The following is a 25,402-nucleotide window of genomic DNA, read 5'->3' as shown; positions in this document are numbered from 1 at the left end:
TTACACTGTCCGGGTTCTTCTTCCTCTGTACTGCGAGCCATTGCGCTGGAGTGCATGTGCAAGACAGAGAAAGCCGCACTATAGCTAGGTCACTGCAGAAGGTCCGCGGGATGGAAAACCGCTGTGCAGAAAACTGCACAGAATGAAGCATGCTGCGTTTTTCCTGCCACGAGTGGAAACAGCTAGCAAAAGATTCTTCACAAACAGGCAAGTGGAAATGTTTTACCATTAGAGGGCGCTGCAGCACTGCCAATTCTATGTTAGGCTATTTGATTTTTGTTGGTCTTGGAAATCATATTTTAGCTTCCACCTTTGGGTTTATGCTTCGAGGTGGGCACAGCTACAGTCTGCGAGTTTAGCTGCACTGCCTACTGGAGCCTCATACACTGAAGCGGATGCTCTGGTCTTCCACCATGCTTTAAACTGCATTTTCGCCTGTTCAGATTCACTGGTGTATAGGTAAAAAAAAAACTGCAGGAAGTTATTTCAAAGGTTGTTTATTTACTAGATTAAGAACAGAGTGAATAACCCACTTCATCTGTCAAATGTTAGTCTTTGGGTTTGTTGGGTTTGTGTCAAAAATCAGCATTTCGTTCATTTGAATGGGAATCCACATCATTGTCTTCACAGCGCAAATCTTTCCGCTGAGGATTTGAAATTTGCGTGGCAGAAAAAAAACGAAAACTCGTGCCACTTCTTAACAGGGACTTGTGTTGGAATGTCCGTCTAGTCCAGCCTGTTTATCCTCCTGTGTTGTTGATCCAGAGGAAGGCAAAAAAACCCCAAGAGGCAGAAGCCAATTAGCCCTTTTGGGGGAAAATTCCTTCCCGACTCCCTAATGGCAATCAGACTAATCCCTGGATCAACCCCCAATAGTTCCTACCTGCCTGTAACCCCGGATTAACAATTATGATTAGTCCAATCATCAATTTATTAAAGGCGTAGGGTATTTCGGAGTAAGACTTTTTTCAAGTTTTCACCCATCTGCTAGACACTTTGTACTCAGCTGTCTCTGTCTACCCCATTGAAATGATTGGCGCTGTGGCTGCTGCTTCATTCCTTTTAATGGGGCTGACAAGAAAAGCCTAGCATAGCGGTCAGCCCCACTGAAATGCATGGAGCCGTGGCCATACAAGCTTGACTAGCGGCCCATTCCCTGCAACGTTACAAAAATTGGAAAAAGTGATCCTGTTTTGAAAAATGGGAGGACACGGGTCCCCCATTTTCAGGATCAGTGGGGGTCCGGCCATCAGTTTTTACCCATCCAGTGCATGTGGATTACTGCTGTCTGCATCTGAACCTACCTCATGCAACAATGGCATGTTCAGTTGCAACGCAGCAACGGGTGGTAATCCACTTGTGCTTACGCAGATCAGCTGCAACGTTACGGGAAACCCTTACAGTGAATGGTGCCAGCTATCAGACATTCATCGGGAATGCTAGACGTACCTTGTACAGGGGAGATGATCGCTGGTCTCCGGTTAGCTCCATGGGAGCCACGTCTTCATTTTTGATTATGTTGCTTGACTTGTGCGGAGAGCCTCGGGCAGGGGGAAGCAAAGTCACTTGGTCGATGTTACATCCAGGTGGAGTTGCGGCTGAGGAAAGGAGAAAGAATACGAGCTGCATGAGAAACTTAATAAGCCGGTCACTTGAATAGGCCCTACGTAAAATGTAATGGTTTCAGGATATCGATCATCTATAGAAATAATACAGGTACTAATAATCGGAGTCACGGCCACCAGATACGTAAATGTAACCAGAATTCCGATTTATATATGGTATTATCACATAGTATGAATGACAGAGGGGCATTATTAAAGCGCCCTATGGGCCTGGAAAATAAAGATGGCCGCACCACTTCTCTGACTACCTGGTGTACACTGCGTATCAGTAGGCATCATTAGTCTAAAACACTACAACCGCTTTGATTGACCAGTGCGGTCCTTATGATCAGCACTGACCAGTCAGAGCAACATGTAGGGTCTTAGACTACCAATGCATACTAATACACAGTGTGCATCAGGCAGTCGGAGATGCGGTTCGGCCATTTTTGTTTGTCCAGGACTCTTTAAAGAGGTTGTCCAGTTACCAGACAACATTACTCCTATAGTTCCAACCCCACTTTAAAAAAGACATAGACAAACTGGAGCAAGTTCAAAGAAGAGTCACCAGGATGGTGAGCGGTCTGCAAATCATGTCCTATGAGGAACGGTTAGAGGATCTGGGAATGTTTAGCTTGCAAAAAAGAAGGCTGAGAGGAGACTTAATAGCTGCCTACAAATATCTGAGGGGCTGTCACAGTGCAGAGGGATCAGCTCTATTCTCATCTGCACAAGGAAAGACTAGAAGCAATGGGATGAAACTGAAAGGGAGGAGACACAGATTAGATATTAGACAGTGAGGGTGATCAATGAGTGGAACAGGCTACCACAGGAGGTGGTGAGTTCTCCTTCAATGGGAGTGTTCAAAGGCTGGACAGACATCTGTCTGGGATGATTTTGTGTATCCTGCACTAAATAGAGGGTTGGACCCGAACAACCTGGAGGTCCCTTCCAACTCCAAGAGCAGCACTTACCCCTCCTCTGCTGCGGAGATCCAGCGCTGTAGCCTTGCCATCCTCCCAGCATTGGCTGTTGAAGATTTCATTAACTGGAAGACACCCAGCCGCTGCAGCCAATCAGAGGCTGCAGGGTCACCATTCTGAAGCCCTGGCATCATAGCGCCGAGGATGTGAGTGCAGATGCCAGGAGAATGCGTGGTGAGGATGAAGCCTCCGATTGGTCGCAGAAGTCAGTTGACTTCCGGTGATATCATCTTATACAACAAACACCGGGAGGTTGGCAGGGCTACAGCGCTGGATCCCCACGGCAGAGAACAGGTAAGTATTGCTCTTTTTGATATTTTAACACAGTTGGATCAATAGAGGCAATGCTGTCCAGTAAGCGGACAACCCCTTTAATCTATAAATTCATGATTTAGCCCAGTAAGGGCCAATGGGGACAGCTCAACTTTCCCTCAACAGATGGTTTTGGGGAAAAGTTGGAGTGAGAACATTGAATTTTTAACTCACAATCCTTTTTGGTCATGTGAGCAGTGCTGGCCAATAGGAAAGCAGCATGCAGTCCGACTACCAACGCACAGTGTGCCAGTAGCGGCGTGTCTATCATGGAACACGGTAGAGGGGCGATAGAATGGGTGGCACCAGGCAATAAACTCACACAGCCCCAGTTCCTGGGATGTCATTGTAATCAATCTTTACCTTTTAGAAAACGGCCTCGACAATAAACCGATCACAAACAGCGATCAGCCGAAATCTGTGGGGAAATCGGATATCTATTGTTCCATTTCCCTACAACGCCCCCCACAGGGTAATTTAAGCATTACACTGTGCCTATTCATAAAATTACCATTACAACTCCCACGAGCGGATTTCGGCTGCATATTAAGAGTATATTTTTTACGTGCGTGAGTCGCAGTATGCAGCAAATACGCAGGTAACATTCACTGCGTATTTTATGCACCCACAGACTATAATATGCACCCAAATAGCCCACGCGCACATATGAAGAACGCGGTCTGAACGGCCCAATGTGAATTAATGGGGTTTTGGCACTGTATGTAATGTGTGTTAAAAAAAGAAAAGAAAAAAAAGCACTTAATATGCAGCCCAAATACACGTGTGTGAATGAGCCCTAATGTCGCTTTTTACCATGATTACTGTGGCGTCCCAAGCGCCGCGCTAATCGTGATATAACGCTCACATTGATTTCAATGAGTCCTCGCAGACGTGCCCTCGAACGCGTAGCTTCTAACGACATGATTTTCAAGCACTGTCTGTTCCGTTTTTTTCAGTTTTAACGTACCTCATCACAATGATAGGGTGCGTTAAAAAGCGCTGCACCATGCGTTCAAAAATGCAGCTTGAAATCAGAGTAAAATGCCACGGTTTCGAGTGAAGTTTAACTGAACGCATGTGTGAGAGTGGCCTTAGGGTCCGCCATGTCATTATATGTAACCCATGAGGTCCAGACACAGAGGGATCGGCTCTCCACTGTCTCTGGAAGACACAGCCAGTGCTTGACAAAGGGCGCGACACCAGCACTGGGATCAAGTGCCATCTTGGATTCTGAGGTCCAGCATGTTCCTCCACACCGCTCTGTTCAGTAACTTAAAGACGCTGGCAGAGCTCTGCCAGCCCTACCCAGCCACCCTCCAAGGTAGGAAGTTAGGAGCTGAGGAGGTGGAAGAGGCTGGTGGTTATCTAACCTGGCCCTAAAGGATGGGGGAAAGGTCTTTGAACAAATTATTAAGCAGCATGTATGTAAGTACTTAGATGAGAATGGAGTAATTAACCAGAGCCAGCATGGGTTTGTAACAAACAAGTCATGCCAGACGGATCTAATTTTCTTCTATGATAGAATCACCAACTGGGTTGATCAGGTATATGCGGTGGATATAGTATATATTGACTTTACTAAAGCATTTGTATCTCATACCATACGTATTGAAAAAAATGACCAAATATGGGATTGACAAGAAATCTGTTAGGTGGATTCACAACTGGCTGACTGATCGTACTCAAAGAGTGGTCATAAATGGCTGCACATCCAAGTGGAAGAATGTGTCAAGTGGGGTACCACAAGGCTCTGTCCTAGGCCCAGTGTTGGTCAACAGTTTTATAAATGATCTGGAGGAGGGAATTGTTGGGAAACTGATTAAATTTGCCGATGACACAAAGCTAGCAGGGATAGCTAACACTAGGGAAAGAGAGGGAGAGTATTCAAAAAGATCTAGAAAAGCTTGCACAGTGGGCGGCGACCAACAGAATGGTATTTAACAAGGAAAAATGCAAAGTCCAACATCTGGGCAAGAAAAATGAAAGAAGCACATACAGAATGGGAGGAATTGAGCTAAGCAGCAGCACATGTGTGAAAAAGACTTGGGTATACTAATAGATCACAGACTGAACATGAGTCAACAATGTGATGCAGCAGCCAAAAAGGCAAACCCAATTCTGGGATGTATTAAGAGAAGCATAGAGTCTAGATCACGTGAGGTCATTATCCCCCTCTACTCTTCCTTAGTCAGACCTCATCTGGAATACAGTTTCCAGTTCTGCGCACACCACTTTAAAAAAGACAGACAAACTGGAGCAAGTTCAGAGAAGAGTCACCAGGATGGTGAGCAGTCTGCAAATCATGTCCTGTGAGGAACGGTTAAAGGATCTGGGAATGTTTAGCTTGCAAAAAAGAAGGCTGAGAGAAGACTTAATAGCTGTCTACAAATCTCTGAAGGGCTGTCACAGTGCAGAGGGATCAGCCCTATTCTCATCTGCACAATAAAAGACAAGAAGCAATAGGATAAAACTGAAAGGGAGGAGACACAGATTAGATATTAGACAATCAATGAGTGGAACAGGTTGCCACGGGAGGTGGCGAGTTCTCCTTCAATGGAAGTGTTCAAAAAAAGGCTGGACAGACATCTGTCTAGGATGATTTAGTGATCCTGCACTGAGCAGGGGGTTGGACCCGATGACCCTGAAGGTCCCTTCCAACTCTACCATTCTAGGACACTGGCCTTTTACTGACCAAGTGGCGCACCATAACATCTCTGATGGGGTCTCAGGCTATTTAACAACATTTTAAAGAGTAGTCACATTTATACAATCTTACAATTATAAACAGCCCTTTAAACGCAACCATAATGCTGATGTGGCCTTAAGTGAAAATGAGTTGGACGCTTTGTCTTTTAGGCCTAATTCCCACAGACAGATTCCTGCAGGGTTTCACATGGCGGAAATCCGTGGCGTTCTCCCGCAGCTATTAAGTTCTATTGAACCTTATAGCTTTCTGCCTTTCAATGTTCACGCTGCAGAATTCCGCAGCGTAAAAGATGTCGCGGCATGTTCTAATTGCCGTGGAAAAACACGCAGCCGGCTTCCATGGTAGTCAATGGCAGCCGTCCGTCACGTGATACTTCCGTTGTGATTACGCGTCATGCGCTGCACTGCAGCTCGCCAGACGGGAATCGCGCGGCTGATCCGGAGAGGTGAGTATGAGGTCTTTGGAGGATGCCATGTTGGACTCCGATGCGATATTCCGCTGGCCCTAGGTCTGTGATGGCGAACCTATGACACGCGTGTCAGCACTGACACGCGTAGCCATAGTAGCTGACACGTGGCCGCTTACCCGGTTAGTGAATACTAGCAGGGGCTGCGGCTCCCCTGCTGTTATTCACTAACCAGCACTACTAGCAGCGCTGATCCCGATGCACACTGTAGTGTCAGTGTGCAGCCGGGATCCTCCTCCTCCCCCCGTCCCCCGACGTTTCCTACCTGTTGGTTCCGCGGGAGAATCCGGGGGAGGAGGCATCCGGCAGCACACTGACGTCACAGTGTGCGCCGGAGATTATCTGTGCTAGTGGCGCGCCGGGCACAGGAGAAGCGGAGCTTCTAGGAGGTAAGTATATGGGTCTTGGGGGGCACTGTCACTGCTGGGGGGCCGCTGTGGGGGTCAGTTAATGCTGGAGGGCCGCTGTGGGGGTCAGTTAATGCTGGGGGGGCCGCTGTGGGGGTCAGTTAATGCTGGGGGGCCGCTGTGGGGGGCAGTTACTGCTGGGGGGCCGCTGTGGGGGGCAGTTACTGCTGGGGGGCCGCTGTTGCTGCTGAGGGCCCGCTGTGGGGGTAAGTCACAGCTGGGGGGGGGGGCGCTGTCTCTGCTGGGGGGCGATGTTGCTGCTGGGGGCCACTGTAGGGGGTCAGTCACTGCTGGGGGGCCGCTGTGGGGGGCAGTTAATGCTCGGGGGCCGCTGTTGCTGCTGGGGGCCCTCTGTGAGGGGTAGTTAATGCTGGGGGGACGCTGTGGAGGCAACGAGAGGTGAGGGCCTGTGCTATGGGTGTTTGGGGTTTATTAACTACAGTTATACATTACAATTATAAATTTTTGTTATTTAACCCTTTGCAATCCAATTTGGGATTCAGGGTTTCCTAGGGGGCTTTCTCTTTCTGGCATTTTACAATGGCACCATCTGCTGGCTAGAGCCAGTACTGCGGTATGTGACATGCTGGAGAGGCCCCCGACAACAGAGCGGCCAGTAATATACAGTACGAATACCTTGCTGGACGTCTTCTGACATCAGAAGCTGTACAGCCTTCAATCAAAATGTCTTCAGACGTCAGACAGTGGATTGGAGAGGGTTAAACCATAAATATCACAAATTTATGATTTTTTTCCTCAAAGTGACACAGCACCCGAGTTATGCTCGGTTTTTTGGCGAATTTGGACACACCGAGCTCAAAAAGTTGCCCATCACTGCCCTAGGTTTATCTCTAAGCAGGTAATCTGTCTGGTCTTGCAGCGATTCAGGAGCGAGGGTGGCGTGTCTGCACAAGTAGGGGGACTTGCTAATAAGGAAAGCTGGGTGACGGCTGTAAGAGTAAGTTCACACGCATCAGATGTGTTACATAGCTTTCTGCACCCTTACATGTAATCGGGCTTAGCGTGTGCACGGCTTTCTGCAATTCCCATTTCGATGAATGGGGAAACGTCTGCAACTAATCTGCAGCGTGTGAACGGACCCCAATGGTCGTCAATAGCAACAGCGAATGAGGATTTTTAAAAACTGGAAAGCGTATCGTATATAGCAGCTTATTGCAGACGGCACGGCGGGCCATGCAAGAGGGGAGGACGTTTTTTTGCAAATACCTCCGTGTGAGTTTGGATGGAAGCCGCTCTGTTGCCATAAAAGAATTCCCATATTGTGTTGTCTGCACGACATTGGTGCGTCTCCCTGTAAGCGGCTCGGCGGGCTGGTGAAGAGGATGGCCGGCAGCCAGCAGCGCACACGGAATATTTGCTCAAAGACCAAAAATAGATCTGTTTAATCTGAAAAGACGCTGAGAGACGGTTGTGGCAAAACCTCTCACATTCCCATCTGTTCCCTCACTTAGCAGATACATTCTGCTCTCCCAATCTATGTGGGAACCTTTGAAAAGGCTCCAAAGTGCGGCCAGGAAAGAGCAGAACATGAGTGATCACAAGTGGCCGGGCCCAGGAGCGCCCCTTCCTGTCCAAGGGCTGGCAGGAAAGGGGGTCTGCATCTATCTGGGCGCACTCAGGGCAGGCTTATTCCCATCCCTCCACATCAAAGAATGGACATTGACTCCTCTAATCAAATCCTGGAAGTATTTAGCATCACAAACATGGTCGTTAAAGAGCTATTCCAGTAAGGCCATAAAGCTTCCCGGGTATATGGGGTACAGGATACTGAAATACACAATGTTATATCCACTTGAAGTATAAATCTGCTTTTAATACAGTGGGGCAGACTGACTATTATTGTCTAAATGGTAAAAAGTGCAAACTAAGACTGGACAGTCTTTAAAGGGAACCTGTCACCAGTTCATGTTGCCCAAACCCCGAGCTGTCACTGTCACTTTAAGGCCGGCTGCACACGGGTGGATTTCGGATTCCACAGCAAAAACTCTACTGCGCATGTCCGATGGCTCGCTGTGAGGACCATCCGCAGTACGGCCAGCCAAGAAGAAAAGCAGGTACGTGCGGATGCCGGCTGGGCACAGGGCATGCTCGTCATGCATTATAACTCTCTCCTCAAGATACATGCTTGGCCTTAGCTACATGCGGCTGATGCACTCACACAGGGCACTGACCACCAAGCTTGTAGGAGGGGAGGGCACCAGGCAGATGCAGATTGCCCGCGATCACCACCTTAGGTCCGTCTAACCAGATAATCATCTTCCTATGAGCGACACTGTGCTTGTGGAGCTACGTGAATCATCCTCCTCCTGGCTCCATCTCCTCATTTCGGATGTTCCGAGGCACCACTGTCAGCCCATCAGTGCCCCCCGCAACAATATTACTTAGTTATACTACCGTATTTAGACTAGGAACTTGTTTCTTTGGTTGTATCCATCTTGTGAGCTCGGCCCTGGCGCTGTAGCCGCCTTACGAGCGAGCTCGGCCCTGGCGCTGTAGCCGCCTTACGAGCGAGCTCGGCCCTGGCGCTGTAGCCGCCTTACGAGCGAGCTCGGCCCTGGCGCTGTAGCCGCCTTACGAGCGAGCTCGGCCCTGGCGCTGTAGCCGCCTTACGAGCGAGCTCGGCCCTGGCGCTGTAGCCGCCTTACGAGCGAGCTCGGCCCTGGCGCTGTAGCCGCCTTAGGAATGAGCTCGGCCCTGGCGCTGTAGCCGCCTTAGGAATGAGCTCGGCCCTGGCGCTGTAGCCGCCTTAGGAATGAGCTCGGCCCTGGCGCTGTAGCCGCCTTAGGAATGAGCTCGGCCCTGGCGCTGTAGCCGCCTTACGAGCGAGCTCGGCCCTGGCGCTGTAGCCGCCTTAGGAATGAGCTCGGCACTGGCGCTGTAGCCGCCTTAGGAATGAGCTCGGCCCTGGCGCTGTAGCCGCCTTAGGAATGAGCTCGGCACTGGCGCTGTAGCCGCCTTAGGAATGAGCTCGGCACTGGCGCTGTAGCCGCCTTAGGAATGAGCTCGGCCCTGGCGCTGTAGCCGTCTTAGGAATGAGCTCGGCCCTGGCGCTGTAGCCGTCTTACGAATGAGCTCGGCCCTGGCGCTGTAGCCGTCTTACGAATGAGCTCGGCCCTGGCGCTGTAGCCGTCTTACGAATGAGCTCGGCCCTGGCGCTGTAGCCGTCTTACGAATGAGCTCGGCCCTGGCGCTGTAGCCGTCTTACGAATGAGCTCGGCCCTGGCGCTGTATCAGCTTACGAGCTCGGCCCTGGCGCTGTATCAGCTTACGAGCTCGGCCCTGGCGCTGTATCAGCTTACGAGCTCGGCCCTGGCGCTGTATCAGCTTACGAGCTCGGCCCTGGCGCTGTATCAGCTTACGAGCTCGGCCCTGGCGCTGTATCAGCTTACGAGCTCGGCCCTGGCGCTGTATCAGCTTACGAGCTCGGCCCTGGCGCTGTATCAGCTTACGAGCTCGGCCCTGGCGCTGTATCAGCTTACGAGCTCGGCCCTGGCGCTGTATCAGCTTACGAGCTCGGCCCTGGCGCTGTATCAGCTTACGAGCGCGGCCCTGGCGCTGTATCTACCTTATGAGCTCGGCCCTGGCGCTGTATCTACCTTATGAGCTCGGTCCTGGTGCTGTATCTACCTTATGAGCTCGGTCCTGGTGCTGTATCTATCTTATGAGCTCGGTCCTGGTGCTGTATCCATCTTATGAGCTCGGCCCTGGTGCTCTATCCATCTTATGAGCTCGGCCCTGGTGCTCTATCCATCTTATGAGCTCGGCCCTGGTGCTCTATCCATCTTATGAGCTCGGCCCTGGTGCTCTATCCATCTTATGAGCTCGGCCCTGGTGCTCTATCCATCTTATGAGCTCGGCCCTGGTGCTCTATCCATCTTATGAGCTCGGCCCTGGTGCTCTATCCATCTTATGAGCTCGGCCCTGGTGCTCTATCCATCTTATGAGCTCGGCCCTGGTGCTCTATCCATCTTATGAGCTCGGCCCTGGTGCTCTATCCATCTTATGAGCTCGGCCCTGGTGCTCTATCCATCTTATGAGCTCGGCCCTGGTGCTCTATCCATCTTATGAGCTCGGCCCTGGTGCTCTATCCATCTTATGAGCTCGGCCCTGGTGCTCTATCCATCTTATGAGCTCGGCCCTGGTGCTCTATCCATCTTATGAGCTCGGCCCTGGTGCTCTATCCATCTTATGAGCTCGGCCCTGGTGCTCTATCCATCTTATGAGCTCGGCCCTGGTGCTCTATCCATCTTATGAGCTCGGCCCTGGTGCTCTATCCATCTTATGAGCTCGGCCCTGGTGCTCTATCCATCTTATGAGCTCGGCCCTGGTGCTCTATCCATCTTATGAGCTCGGCCCTGGTGCTCTATCCATCTTATGAGCTCGGCCCTGGTGCTGTATCCATCTTATGAGCTTGGCCCTGGTGCTGTATCTATCTTATGAGCTTGTTCTTGGTGCTGTTTCCATCTTATGAGCTTGGTCCTGGTGCTGTATCTATCTTATGAGCTGTTCTGGTGTGGGTGTGCGGCTATCAAGCCACTTTCTGCACAAGCAGAATACAGGCAGACTGACCATCAGTAAACTATATATATAGTTTTTTCTTATGACAGGAAAGGGAGCAAAAAAAATTCCACACAGCTGCTATCTATACTAAGGACAGCGCCGTCCAGATATCATGGGGACCACAAGACGAATGAAGCAAGCAATAGCAGGAAGGCTGTATCGTTTAATGTCTCACTCCAACCCTCGGCTAACTAAAATAAAATAGGTTCTACCAGGAAACCCAGTGCAACACAATGTCCGCTCCTCCGGCACGCGAGGACCAGCGGGGTACCAGCAACAGCACTTTTCTTCTATACATTACACAAGACGGAGTCCTCAACCTCCGCCCCCCACCACTGTTCATAAGGTAACGAAAATATTTGTTGCTTAACCTGCAGGTTTTACTTCTAACTCTCTCAAAGCCAAGCAGAAGAAAATTCATAGATGTCAAATATTGCCACCGTTGCCAGACACGGCCAATCTCAACCCCATGGCAACACTCTTCAATAGCAAGCATCAAGGTAAGTATTTATATAGACCACCAGTAGCCGATGGCGGGTCAATCATATGTGATAAAAATTACATATAGAAGTGTTCAATTTATTAGCAGCGCCCCCACAGGGATATACAAGTATTACACATTGCCCAATCACATCGACAGGTTGTCTGGGTATTGGAGGACAGGTCCTCCGTAGAGAGAGACGCTTTCTATTCACCCTCCATTCTGGCCAAGAGATGAGAACCTGAACGGAGGACCCCGCTCTCCTAATTCAGAACCCCCTTAGAGGGTTACTGACAACCCCTGTAAGTCCAACTAGTATTTAAAGGGGTTGGGATCTCCATTATTTCACATCACTACTTATTCCCATAGGTTTAACTATCAATTCCTCCCTTAACCCCTTAGTGACGAAGCCTGTCTGCGCCTTAATGACCAACCAATTTTTCATAGTCCCATTACGGGAGCCGTAACTCTTTCATTTTTCCTTCGACATGAGGGCTTGTTTTCGCAGGACAGGTTGTATTTTTTAATGGCGCCATTTTTGGTTACATATAATGTATTGCAGAACGTTTATGAATTTTGTATAGGGGGATTGGGGGAAAAAAAAAATTCAGAGTTGGCACAATTCCAGCGATACCAAATCTTTCAAGGTTTACAATTACCTTTTTTTTTTATTAAAGATTTCCATTTGTGTCGCGGCGTTCCAAGAGCCACAGCATTTTTATTTTTCCATTGACGGAGCTCTGCGAGGCCGCGACTGAGAGAAGATGACGCGGCGGCGAAGAGAAGAAACGGAGCGGGTGAGTAAAATCTGATTTTTGTCTTCAATAGAAGCCCGCGGGAGCCGTCCCTGCGGGAGACCCACATGAAAATGGAGCATGGTCCAGATTTTTTCATGCTCCATTTTTTCTTAAATCCCTTTTATTGACCATCCGCGGGTATTTATCTACCCGCGGGTGGTCAATGCATCCCTATGGGATGCGGATCCGCGGGCAGGAGAAGAGTCAAAATCTGCTGCGGATTTTAATTCTTCTTTTGCTTGTGGACATGAGCCCTAACAAAATCTGCAATTCTGGCTGATTTTTATTCTTAACGGCCTTCACCATAAATAATACGTTAAATTAATTCTGCAGGCCGGTACGATTGGGTCAATAATACCAAATTTATGTAGGGTTTTTTTTTTCTTGCAACTTTTTCACAATTTTTAAAAAGGAGAAAACTTTTGTTTATCGCTACATTCAAAGACCCCCAACATCCGACAGCCGAGCACCTGCTCTCCCTAGCACGGTAGACTTGCACCAGGCTTCTAATGCAGCGCCATCAAAAGACGTATGGGCGGTGGTTAAGGACCCAATGGGGGGCCAGATAATTCTATGAGCTGTATGGAGGCAGTTCAACCTTTTCCCCGACAGGTGATATCAGGGAGAGAAGAATTAGGGACGTTGAATTGTAACACCTGATCCTTTTGTTCCCCAGGAGATAAGCTGACTGGCTGCGGTTTACTTCCCTAAACACATGAATGTTAACCCATGCCAGATATTCCCATATATGGGGATCGGTGGGGGGGGGGGGGGGGGGGGACTGTTGGAGGAATGATGACAGTTGTTGAAAGTGTACAAGAACTTTTATCCTTCTTTACCCATGATGCTCTCCTTCCTACAGTCATCGCCCTTTCTACGTAACTTTCCCCTTCTCTCTCATCCTTATAATATACCCCTGATCTCGTCTACCGTTATACATGCTGACGAATGACAGTGGTTCCACATCTCATGGCCGTCTGCTTAGGCTTCGTCTAGCGTTAATCCCATCTGCCTTTCTTCAGTTTACGTCGTCTCTTCGGGTCTGATTTTCTATTTGAGGAAATTATGAGACATCTTATTTTCTTGGCCGGCCTCGGACAGGAAAAACAGGAACTGTTTCTAAGCTTCTCTGAGGTTTACAAAGTCATTTTAAAGGAATTTTTCATACAGGAGCTCCTTGGCAAAGACTCCATGTCTGTCTCGCTATTCTGAGCGGGCCACAAACACTACGTTGTTTTATGACTGTCTGGCACAGAGAATACCTCTGCAGCTGGGTAGCGCTGCCCCGCGTCAACATGCCCCCCGTCACCTGGCCTATACACTTTCTATGGGGCTTGGAAGTTCCCACCAGTACTTGTGTGTTTAAGGAATTAGTGGAGGATATTTGCCCTCACCGTTTTCTATCTCCCCTTTATTCGAAGTCACAAGTCAAGTCCATTACATCCACCATTCACAAAACTGCATTCCATAGCTCCGGCGTGCAAGGACGGGAATGCAAATCAGTCTAGCAAAACAGGAGGCACGCTGCAGCCCAGAGGCGACCGGCGGTAAACAGCTTTACTACCCGGTTAATGCACGGCTGTACTGTGCGCGGCAGCGGCGGCGCTCCATGGTCCCAGATGACCCCGCTGAGGAATACCACTCCTCAATCACATGTTTCTTATTTTCCTACGGGGTGACTGAAATCCGTGTTCTTTATGCCAACGATAAACAAATCATGTTACATTTCCATAAAACAAAGCAGTATGGAATAAAAGGAAAAACAACCCAGAAAGGCCGGACGTTAGATCCCGAGTTCTTACTTACGAGAATGACGCTGCCAAGCCTCGCAAAAATGTACGCGATAATGTAAGGCAATGGTCGCCATGCGGTGACTCCACAGCTGCTGGGAGTTGGAGTTGCCCAACAGTTGGAGGCCACTGATGTAGAGTTTCCTAAGTTGTCTAAAGTTGGTGTAATATACCTACTATGGTTCCCATCACACGGCCAGACTATTGTTTGCCGTCGACTATACGGTAAGTTGTTTGGCGCTCGTTGGTTTTGAATTTCACATGCTGAAGTTACCGTGCAGCAGTCCATCCGAACGATCAATTATGCAAACCAGTTTATGGTGTCGTCAGCGACGTATCCCCCGGGGGGAGGTGCAGGTGGCAAAATTTGCATCCTTAGTCATCCATCATTTCTTTATTAAGTGTTTTTGAATGCTCGTTGCCAATCATTGCCCAGTGTAAATGTACCAATGATGAAACAATAAAACACTATCATATGCCCGATCATTGGCTAGTGTAATAGGCTCGGTATCACTTAAAGCAACCCTCCACGTTCAGGACAAAAACAGTCTTGGGACCAGAGGGGTATATTACCTGCAGTTGTTCCTTTCTGCCATTCCTCTGTTTTGGCGGTTCCGGGTCCCATTTTTTGGCTGTCTAACATGGCCGATGCAATTTCGGACTACCTAATTCTTACAGTGCATTGTTAGTGTTAGACTACCAATGCACTATACCGGCTGACTGGCCAAAGCTGCTCACGTGATCAGTGATGGCCAATCAGAGAGCAGTGTACAAGTTCATTAAGCAGTTTGAAAATAGCTGCAGCCATCCTGAAGAGCGAAAAAGGGTCCAGGAACTGGCAGATTGGAGGGACAATAGAGAAGAACAACTACAGCAGGTAATATAATGGCCTTCCTCTCTTGTCCCAAAATCAGAGGGCCACTTTGAAGGATATTCTATTTAGATAAGACAATTCTTGGATTGTCTATGGGGGCAGTATTATAACGGTCACCTACCTATCCCCTTACAAATGTATTACGCAGCTCGGGCAACAATGAGCACAAAATAAATCCCCCCCCCCCCCCCCCCCCCCGGGTTAAAGAGCATTTCCAGGAACACAGTAATGGTCTGTACTTATAATAGGGCATTAATATTAGATTAATGTTGGTCTGACTCCCAACACCTTGCTGATCAGCTGACTGAAAGGGCCTCCAACAAGTGCTGTGTTCCCTTCATTATTTACTAGCCAGAGAGACGGCACCATACTCTTTGTAGTCGTCCTGCTTTGTACTGCAACTGACTAAAGTTCAATTCTATTCAAGTGACTGAGACAGCTAGCACACTAGGCACAGCCGCTTTTAGGAAGTACGGGTGCGACTCTGGGCCTAGTAAACAATGAAGTGGTACTTATTGGAGGACCTTCCAGTCAGCTGATTGCAGGGATGTCAGCAGTCGGACCCACTGATCTACTACTGATGGCCTATCCCAAGTCTAGACCATTAATATTGTATTGGTGTAATAGTAATATTGCGGTCCTGGTACACCCCTAAATGCTTTCCAGGGAGTATACTACTGATGACCTATCCTCAGGATAGGTCATCAATAGTTGATTGGCTGGGGTCCATCGCTCAGGACCCCGACCGATCAGCTGAAGAGTGCCGTAAATACACCGATAATATGAAAGTTGAGCTCCTACCTGAGGCGTGATGGGGACGACATTCAGGTAACGTATTTAGCAAAGCCTATTGGTGAAAAAGTCTAGATCTAAAAATATTGTCAAAGCAGCAATAATTGTTCTGTGCTGAATCATAAAGACCAGACTGGGCCCAAACAATGCAAAATGGTGCTTTCTGTTCACTCAAGAGACCCCGAGACCTTGTGTTATGTCAAAGACACATCTTCATAGAGTGCAAAGCCCCGTCCCGAGTCCGTTCCCTGCCGGACAGGATGCGTCGTTCACTACAGCATGAAAGTAGTCGCCAAAATCTCCAATTAAGTGCAATGAGTGTTGTAGCAAGAAAATGTTTAAAGAGCAAATAAACCCATTATTGCATGCTGGCATATAAGGCGGAGGTATATTACAGAGCTAAATCATCTCCATGAAATATGCATAGCTAAATCAGCTCAGCATGGCCCCCGATGCTTTGTGAGAAGCGGCTGAGGCTGCACGCTTTACACTCAGTCAGAGCTTTCCAATCTTCAAAGCGAACGATTCTAATGGAAATGACCTAGAATTTTCACACAAAGCGGTATAGATCTAATAACCATCAGTCTCACCATGGCTGGTGCAATAGTTCCCAATCACGATGCCCTCATTTACATGCATAAACGGCAATAAGAGATTAGCGGCGGCCAGATAACCTTGGCACTGCTTATCTGCTAGCAAAATAAAAAGGAAAAAGCTATCCTCTTGGATTCGTTTTCCCTTTCACATAGAAGAATCTGTCAGGCCTATAAGCACTAAGTAGACCCCATCAACATTGACAGAGTCCACTGAAAGGGATCCCATGTCTACGGCCAACATGACTCCTGATGGCGATTAGCAGCACATATATGAAATATCACAACTTAAAATATCTGTAGGCCGACAAGGGAAGCCAAAAGTTTAATGCAAAACCGTATCCTCTGTACTCCAGCTATAAGGGGTCCGAAACAACAATAGTGGGAATCCGGTTGCTCAGACCCCACCAATTGCTAAAATGAAGGGGCAGAAGCTATCAGCGGGGTACTGTGCCTCCTTGGCAAGCAATATATCGTACACCCCACCAAGCAAAGTGGAATAAAACCCTTAATTTTAGCAATTGATGGTGGTCTAAACCCCCACTGAACAAAACTTCTGACATGTTACTATGACAGCTTGGAAGTTTTCTAAAAGTTTAGTTACACTTTAAGTTCCAGAAAACTCTTAAAAGGGTTACCTGGGTGGTTGGGCATTTTTTCTATTGATGACTTGTCCTCAAGATAGGTTATGACTGGCAGGAGTCCAACGCTCAGGATCCCAATAAATTAGCTGATTTCTCCCATTGCTGTCAATGTAGTAAGTGCTTGAAGCAGATAACACTCAACACTGCAGCGGCCCGATTTGGTACGGCACACAAGCTCCTATTGAATTTAATGGGAGCCGTGCTTGCCATACCAACCCAGGCTGCTGCACTATGGACAATGCTATCTGTTTTCTGTACTGACATTGGGCGCCTGGAATCAGCTGACTGGTAGGGATTCCAAGCTGCACGCTCCCACAGAGTACCTATTGATGAATCATTCTGAGAATAGGTCATCAATAGAACAAAAGCCCAAAGTCCCAGGAAATCCATTTAAGGTCTGTCTGGGGACATCTAGCACATGTCTATGCTTCCAAACTATAAATGACGAGTTCGCCTTTAATTCTGCAAATCCGAAAAATCTGTAGTTGCCCTTAAAAAAAAATAAATTAATTAAATGTGCAGATGGAATCTAATGAACTTTTGAATCAATATGAAGAAGATGAATACCTTTCATAGAGTCTTCAAAAGTACAGGCCTGTGTTGGACTGGATAGCTCTTTCTTTATGAGAACATTTACTGGAATGGCTGCCAATGGAGGACAAGAGTTAATTACACACGTTAAGAAAATAAAACATTCAAATCTCAGAATCAGAGTGGATCTGTCAGATTAATATGCTGTCCTATATCAAGGGCATAATATTACAGATACAGGTCCATAGCCCTAGGAGTCAAAGAAACTTTTTTTTTTTTTGCTGTTTGGCTAATAGGACTATTCAAAGAATATAGCGGACTCAAAATTATGAGTCCACTGTATTCACGAGGAGAGCGCTCCCAGCGCCTCTCAGGCCAATGTATAACTGCCTGTATATACATCCATAGCCAACAGCCTGTCAATCACATATACAACGGACTCATAACATTCAAGTCCACCGTATTCTTTCAGCCCTCCTATTAGCCAAATGCCATTTTGGCTACTGGGAATATGGTAATGTAGCTGCAAGATTCCGCCGATGTACAGAAGATCATAGTAAATGGACAGATTCTCTTTAATAAGACCATAGAGGTGCATTACTTTTGCTATATCGACTGTCATTTCTATATCTATGTCCCCTTTGTGCTGGATAGTAATAGACATGTTAGCGTCTTCTTCTGTAGAGCATTCAAGAGATCTATGAACAAGTTCAGATGCTGCAGCAAAATTTTCTTGCAAGTTTGCTGCTGCATATCTGTGTACCTTCTGGACAAAGGGGAGTCAATACAGAAAGAACTGTGCGTATGGTACCAAAAGCAAGGAGGATCATGGACTATACACAGAAGACGAGGACACAATCATGCTAGTATTACGTCTGCTCACCAGTCCATCAACATTATAGCAACTTGTCAAATAAAAATGCCATATGACCAATCCGAAGGCTATGCTTTATTTATTATGTAATCCCATCCTGGTTTAACGTGACCAATAACCAAGCATTGTGCAGTATAGGCCGAACGCACACAATGTTATCTGTTCTGCGGATGTGCCAAATGGCGCTCCGGCACACATGCACAGTACAGATAATGCTGCGCCATCGCTAGGTGATTTCACAGCCTTTTTGCAATGCCATTGTGGAAGGTCCGCGGATCGGACGGCTTCCATTGACTTCAATGGAAGCCGTCCGCGCTGGAATAGAACATGCTGCGATTTTTCCTCCACGAGCGGAAAATCGCAATTGATTTCCGCTCGTGGACAGGAAAAAGCGATTTTCCATAGCATGTTTATGGGCAATATTTGCTGCAGAATCAGGAGGCGGATGCTCATTCCGATTACCGCAATGCAAATACGCCCGTGTGCATTTGGCCTAAGGCTGAGAGCCTACACCGCAAATTAAAGTGACCCTTCAATCCTGGACAAACAAAGATGGCTGCCCCGCTTCTCTCACTACCTGTGCATTAGTATTCATTGATTGTCTAAGACACTACATGCCGTTCTGATTGGCCAGTGCCAGAGCAGCGCGTAGAGGCTTAGACTACCAATACATAACAAGGCACAGGTAGTCAAAGGGGAGGTGCGGCGAACTTGGTTTATCAGGGACCAGAGAGTTGCTTTAAGGTCAAGTCATTGGCAATAATACTGTGGGGAGACCATGCCTGCAATGACCGTTGCAGTTGCGATCCCATGATTTTACTGAAAGTCCTGGTTAGCCTGAACCCTCCAAGCAACAAAGATCTAGAAAGCCAGTGGTACTTACATGGATCTGGAGTGTATGTGAATGGCTGAACTTCATGAGATCGTCCTGCGTTTGTCACCACAAACATTACAACAGACACAGGGGAATTGATATGCTGGTCATGGTAAGGAGGCACCTTTACTATAAGATGGTTCTACAGCAGATAAAGAGAGAATGAATTAAAAGTTCAACGAAGCAGGAAAGCTGTTAAGTAATAAAACCTCATGCAGCAAGATCCTACGTCTCCCTACAGCGGGGGTTGCAGGTAGTTGGAATTTTATCATTTAGTTAAAATCTATAGTTTTGGAGCAATGCCAGAAAAATCTGTAAAGATGTAGGATACACTTAACTAGTATAGAACATTGGGCCTTAAACACAACATGGTGTTAAAAGGTAAATATTCACTTTAAAGGGATTATGCCACCAAAATAAGTTATCCCCTATCCACAGGATAACTTACTGATCGGTGGGTGCCAGACCACCGGGATCAACACCAATCACAGGAACAGCTGTCTGCCGTGTCCTTGACTGAATGGAGCGATGGTTGCACATTCACACTGCTGCTCCATGCATCGCAATTGGACTACTGGAGATAGCAAAGTGCTTAAAGGGAATCTGTCACCCATTTTCAGCCCTATAGTTAAACTTGTGGGCTAAAAGTAGGTGACCTGCTGAGTCCGGGGTGGTAAGTATTATATTTACCTTCCCTGTTGTGGGTGCTGGAAACCACCGCCCAATGTATTGGTGGTGCTACTAAGTAGTCCACCCATTCTAATTTTATAATGGGCAGACTACTTAGCAGTATTGCTCGATGCATTGCAGCAGCGCTGACACCGGGAAGGGGAAAGGAACGACAGGGAAGTAGAACACTTACATCCCCGGGCTCAGCAGGTCATCTACTTTCAACCGATAAGCTTAGCTTGTAGGGCTAAAAGTAGGTGACAGAGTCCCTTTAACTATCTTGGGAAGGCTGATTGAAATGAATGGAGCAGCTGCTTGCAGTACGAGGCTCTATTCGTTTGGGATCCTTGAGATTGATGGTGGTCTAAGCAATCGGCCCCCTCTGATCAGATAGTTATAGACAAAAATGAACTTGGTGATCCAGCTACATAAATGACTATGAACAAGATAGATATTCCTTATCTTGTGGAGAAGTGATTAATTAATTTCATAGAGCAACGTCACTGGAAATCATTATCTTGCCCAGCGTCAATGTGGGATAGAGAAATGAAAACCAGGAATCCCAGCACTGCTGATGGAAGAGAAGTAATGGCTGAAGGAGATTGAAAGCATGATCGATTTACGCAGGCAATTCCGTGTTTCAGTGCTGGACAGGCGCATTCATCCCATCTAGTAGTTGCCTGGGATCCCTGGTCTCCATTTCTCTATCTCACTGTATGGAGGTCATCCTGTCTGTCCGTTCCGGAGAGGCGGCAGATGATTTACCTTATTTTCTGGTGTTGTAGCTGGTTTGCACAATCCAGAAAGGTGAGAATTTTTTTTTCTACCGACAATGCTTTATTTGGTGATGCTACGCTATGGAAGTGCTTATTTTCTGTAATACTGGACCATCATAATAGTTTTAGTGTGACTGTGTGGAAAATGAGCTGAGAACGTGGTATACGGTACCTGGTGGAATAACTCCATGTCGATTTCAGCCTCAGCTTTCCACGAATTATCATCTGAAAGAGAAACAGAAATGCGCCATGTTCAAAAATCCACCAAGTATAAACCACATATCCCAATTCCACTACCGACCCCCCCAAAAAAATGACACAATAGCACAAAGAACACAAATTGTAGTGGGGGGTTAAATGCTTAATTCTTTCTCGTTAGGGGCCCTGATCCGGACCAGAGTACATCAGTGATGAGGTGAGGTACAGATGGAGCAATGTTTATTTAGTTTGACTCTTAGGCCTCATGTCCACGGGGAAAATCAGATCCGCTGCAGATTCTACATGTAGAATCTGCAGCGGGTCCCTCCTGCCCCGCGGACATGAGCGCCGAAAATAAGAATTTAAAAGTATTTACCATCCGGCGCGGGCGGAGAAGATCAGCTGTTTCTCACGGCCGGATCTTCATTTTCGGCCGGCGGATGAATTCCTGACGCCGGCGGCACGTCGCCGGCACGTCGCCGACGTGCCGCGCGCATGCGCCGGGCACATCCGCCGAGCCGAAGCAAGGAAGATGCGGCCGTGAGGAACAGCTGATCTTCTCCGCCCGCGCCGGATGGTAAATACTTTAAATTCCTATTTTAGGTCTCCCGCGGATCCGGACGGCTTCCATAGGCTTCAATAGAAGCCCGCGGGAGCCGTCCCCGCGGGAGACCCGCACGAAAATGGAGCATGGTCCGGATTTTTCCATGCTCCATTTTTTTTTAAATCCCTTTTATTGACGATCCGCGGGTATTTATCTACCCGCGGGTGGTCAATGCATCCCTATGGGATGCGGATCCGCATGCGGGAGATCCGCTGCGGATCTTAAATCATATTTTGCCCGTGGACATGAGCCCTTAGGGAGCTTTAAGATGGAATGATTAACGATCAAAAAAAAAATCGTTCAAATGAATGAAAGTGAATGATAATCGTTCAGCCTTACTGCGAGCCAACGACTGAACGATGAATGAGAATCATGCGCTTCATGCTCGTCATTCATTGTATGAATCGTTGGCTTAGTGGTAGAGCTCAGATACCCGCTTCATTAAACTACTAGTTAGCCTGATTCCTTCACCAGCTTGTACTAGTCATCTCTGCTAGTGGGTTTTTGCTCTTGCAAAACTGTAGCACCTTCTAGTCTGCTTTAATTTCGTCTAGCTGTAGATATGCCATATTGATATCTTCTGGGAGGTGGATATTCGGTATCTCAAACTGAAGGCTATCTATATAAAAAAAATGATTCTGTTATCAGTTCTGGTGATGTCTGTCATCTAGTAAACCTCCTCAGCACTTGATTAAGGGGGGGTTATATAGGAGGGACTAGAATAATTCAATGTACCCCCAACTTGTATGGAATATATGACCAACTGGTTCCTGAAGAAGTTGTATGGTGCGACAGAAATGCATTGAACCAAATCTAACCTACTGGATAGAAATTCACATTCGGTGTGACAGAACTGAGTGCATGTAGTTATGCATTGGGGGATTGTGCTCCCTTACATGCGAAAACAGTAAGTGCTCCTTCTCATTTTGCAATAGAACGCCTGCAGGTCAGCATATATAGCTGTATCCAGAAACAGGCACTACTATTTGGTACTATTTCCTGTTTTATGGGTGCAGGTATCATCATATGGTCTAACCCTACCTACTGAGGAAACCCCACTCAATAATACATCTCTAACAATAGGAGGGTGGACATACAGCTAAAAGAGGGTTGATCCCTTCTTTAAGTTACCCACAATCGATCTTTAGGTATATGTTAAAGATCCCTGCTCTCCAACGGGGCACCTTCAGCAGAACCTACAACAATTTGTGGTTTCTTTGTCTTTTTTTTGTTTTTCTGATAGTTTTTTTGCCCAACGATTTTAATAATCTTGTAATAAAATTCTGATTTTAGGCTTCTCTTTCTGTGAATTAACTGGGGACCCGTAGAGCCACCTTTGACTATATGACCCCAAGCACTGCCCAAAGTGTCTGAAAGCTTAATAGGCAAAGGAACCCAAAAAATACGATTTTCTCCTTATCCCATATGCAAGAATATGCTTACAATTTAAAAGAGGTGGTCCCATCCCAGCCAATCACGGCAGCAATGGGGATACTTCTCTGAACATATTGGCAAGGCTGGATGCAAAATGGAAATAGCAAAGAGGGCTGTGCTACACCGTTTCCACAACGCCCATTCACTTCTATGGCAGGCGAAGAGTAGCTGCACTTTTCACAAACTTTTGACAAGTCAGAGAGACATGTCAGAAGTTTTTATCAATGGGAGGTACTGCTACTGAGACCACCTCTGATCTCTAGAATGAGGAGGCTGCCGCGCTCACCTGGGCACTGTGCCCCTTCAGTCGTCTTCGCTGCTTTTTGTCTCCTTTCAGCAGCTGAAAGAAATCTATGGAACTTTTATGCAGCCATTTTAACTGTTGGGAAGAGCCGAAAAGCAGTGAAAATGGGCAAAGGGCTTGGGTGTGCGCTGCAGCCTCCTTGTCTTAGCAATCAGCAGGAGTGCAACCAGCGGGACCCCCACTGAGAGAAGAAACACGCAGCTAATTTTCCCACCACCTTGCTGCGTCTTACGGAAGCAGCCACCTTACACCATTTCCATAACTCCCATTCATTTCAATCGGAGTTACTGCAACAATATTTCCGTAACGTCCAAGTGGTCGGAAAACCAGCCACGGGTTTCTTCTCTCGGCCAGAAGTGCTAAGATGGGACAAAACCCTTTTGGGAAAAACAATACAGCCCACTCAGCAGTTATTACATAATTCGGACTACCTCAGCTACCCCCTACAGCCAGGCCAGGGGTAACCGTTTTGGGAGATAAATGTGGGTCCCAAAGGTGGGATCTGCATTTATCATACTGCTCTTTAAGGGACAGATTTGCCGTGGAAATTCTGTGCGGTAAATCCGCCCACGGCTTCTAATCCCCGGATTAGCCAGCCATGTGGACGAGATTTAGCAAAAATCTCGTCCACACGAAGCGGCGAAGCTTCGCAGAGCCGTCGGTGCGGAATTGACAGCCACAGCATGTCCATTCTTTTTTTTTTCCGTTATGGCCTCTCTCCTCTCTATGGGGAGAGAATGCCACAACGGAATGCTGGCGTCCGAACCGCTTCAAAACCCACGGCAAACTGCCGCAGGTTTTGAAGCAGCGCTTATCCCGCAGAAATCTTACGTTTTTTTGGTGCGGCCAAGCCGCAAGATTTCCGTCCCATGGGAGCCCAGGCTAAGAGCTGATATACAGGTGATTTCTTAAAATTTCAATAGGACAACAAACAAGTACAACTAGTCATATATACCGGCGATGTTTTCCTGGAACACAACCTTCGCTCCTTTCAGGAAGTTTTTGCCTATTAAGAAAACCTCCTCTTCTCCTTTTACAGGGCAGCTATGCAGACTTTTCTTCAGGATTTCTGGCACCCCTGCAGGCTGAGCTAAAGGGGAAAGAATAGGTTAATAGCTAGTTAATATGTCAATCAATGTCTTATCTATTCAGGTACAAAATCTATTTTGGGTAAGTGAATGCATTAGTGTTGGTAAGTGCTGCCCCCTAGAGAATGAGTACTGGAGAAGTGCAGGGCAAATGAGCAGATCTCACATCCCGACGTCAGAATGGCTCTCCAATGTTAAGCCAAACATGACCAAGTTTTTCCGGTGGCACCAGAACTCCCGCTATGCACAAGCTCCCATTTAGTCCAAAATGAAATGGAAATCCTAGACAAGACCAGCGACTGTCACTGTAATGAGTCATGTCGGCTGGTCTGTTATTACGGGTAGTCTTTGGAGTGGCACGGCATCAAATAAGCCCCCGGTGATGTATAAAACATGAACACCGGTCCAAAGCTCATGCTATAAAATAGAACGCTCTCCTCCAGAGCCTGGCCGGGGTTACAGCTGCCTTCGGCCAAGCTGGTCTCCGCAGATAACAAAGGCCATGTATGTTTTGGCAGCTCTAAGAATTAAATAGATTTTGTGTGCACATAGCAGATGGAAAACAAAGTGTGGACAAAGGGCACAAGCCCTGAAAACAGATCCCCGATCTTCACCCCAGAAAACTCACTTTACTATAAATAACAGGTTGTTTAAGGTGGAACTCCGACATGACCAAGGTCAGCATATGCATCCTTTAAAAGGATTGCCTTAAGACAACAACCACCTGTTTCGCCTATTAGGGCAAATTGACATTATAGAGAGAGGGGTTCCCCCTTTATGAGCAATAGAAGACAACTGCTTATGCTCTGGGGGACCCATCCCATCAATGAATTAAATGGTCGGCTAGTCATTTGAATGGCCGCCATTTAAAACTACATTTTGTAGCCAAGCCAGAGACCTACTGCACACTAATTAAGGGCAAAAAACCCGAAACAGCTGTCTGTATGTGGATTCTCGCTTGGATAACAATTCTCAGTCATTGTTACAAGGCTTGTATAAAGAGTCTGACACTGACTTGC

General features: G+C 47.3%; 1 protein-coding gene across 5 annotated transcripts in view; it reads right to left on the bottom strand.

The window, feature by feature from the left end:
- Positions 1-25,402, bottom strand: part of NFAT5 (nuclear factor of activated T cells 5) — a 117,582-nt gene that overhangs the window by 9,205 nt on the left and 82,975 nt on the right. For 4 of the 5 annotated variants that reach the window (XM_066584136.1, XM_066584137.1, XM_066584140.1 and 1 more), the window contains 5 exons: positions 24,251-24,385; positions 20,928-20,980; positions 19,320-19,452; positions 17,599-17,676; positions 1,450-1,598 (listed from right to left, as the gene is read on the bottom strand). In XM_066584136.1, the coding sequence (XP_066440233.1) occupies positions 1,450-1,598; positions 17,599-17,676; positions 19,320-19,452; positions 20,928-20,980; positions 24,251-24,385 (548 nt within the window). The remainder of the gene's footprint in view (positions 1-1,449; positions 1,599-17,598; positions 17,677-19,319; positions 19,453-20,927; positions 20,981-24,250; positions 24,386-25,402) is intronic. The other variant, XM_066584138.1, reaches the window with a different exon arrangement.

This window comes from Eleutherodactylus coqui, chromosome 11, assembly GCF_035609145.1.
Source record: "Eleutherodactylus coqui strain aEleCoq1 chromosome 11, aEleCoq1.hap1, whole genome shotgun sequence".
Taxonomy (NCBI): domain Eukaryota; kingdom Metazoa; phylum Chordata; class Amphibia; order Anura; family Eleutherodactylidae; genus Eleutherodactylus; species Eleutherodactylus coqui.
The sequence above is the reverse complement of the archived record's forward strand: the minus strand, read 5'-3'. Positions and strand labels throughout refer to the sequence as shown.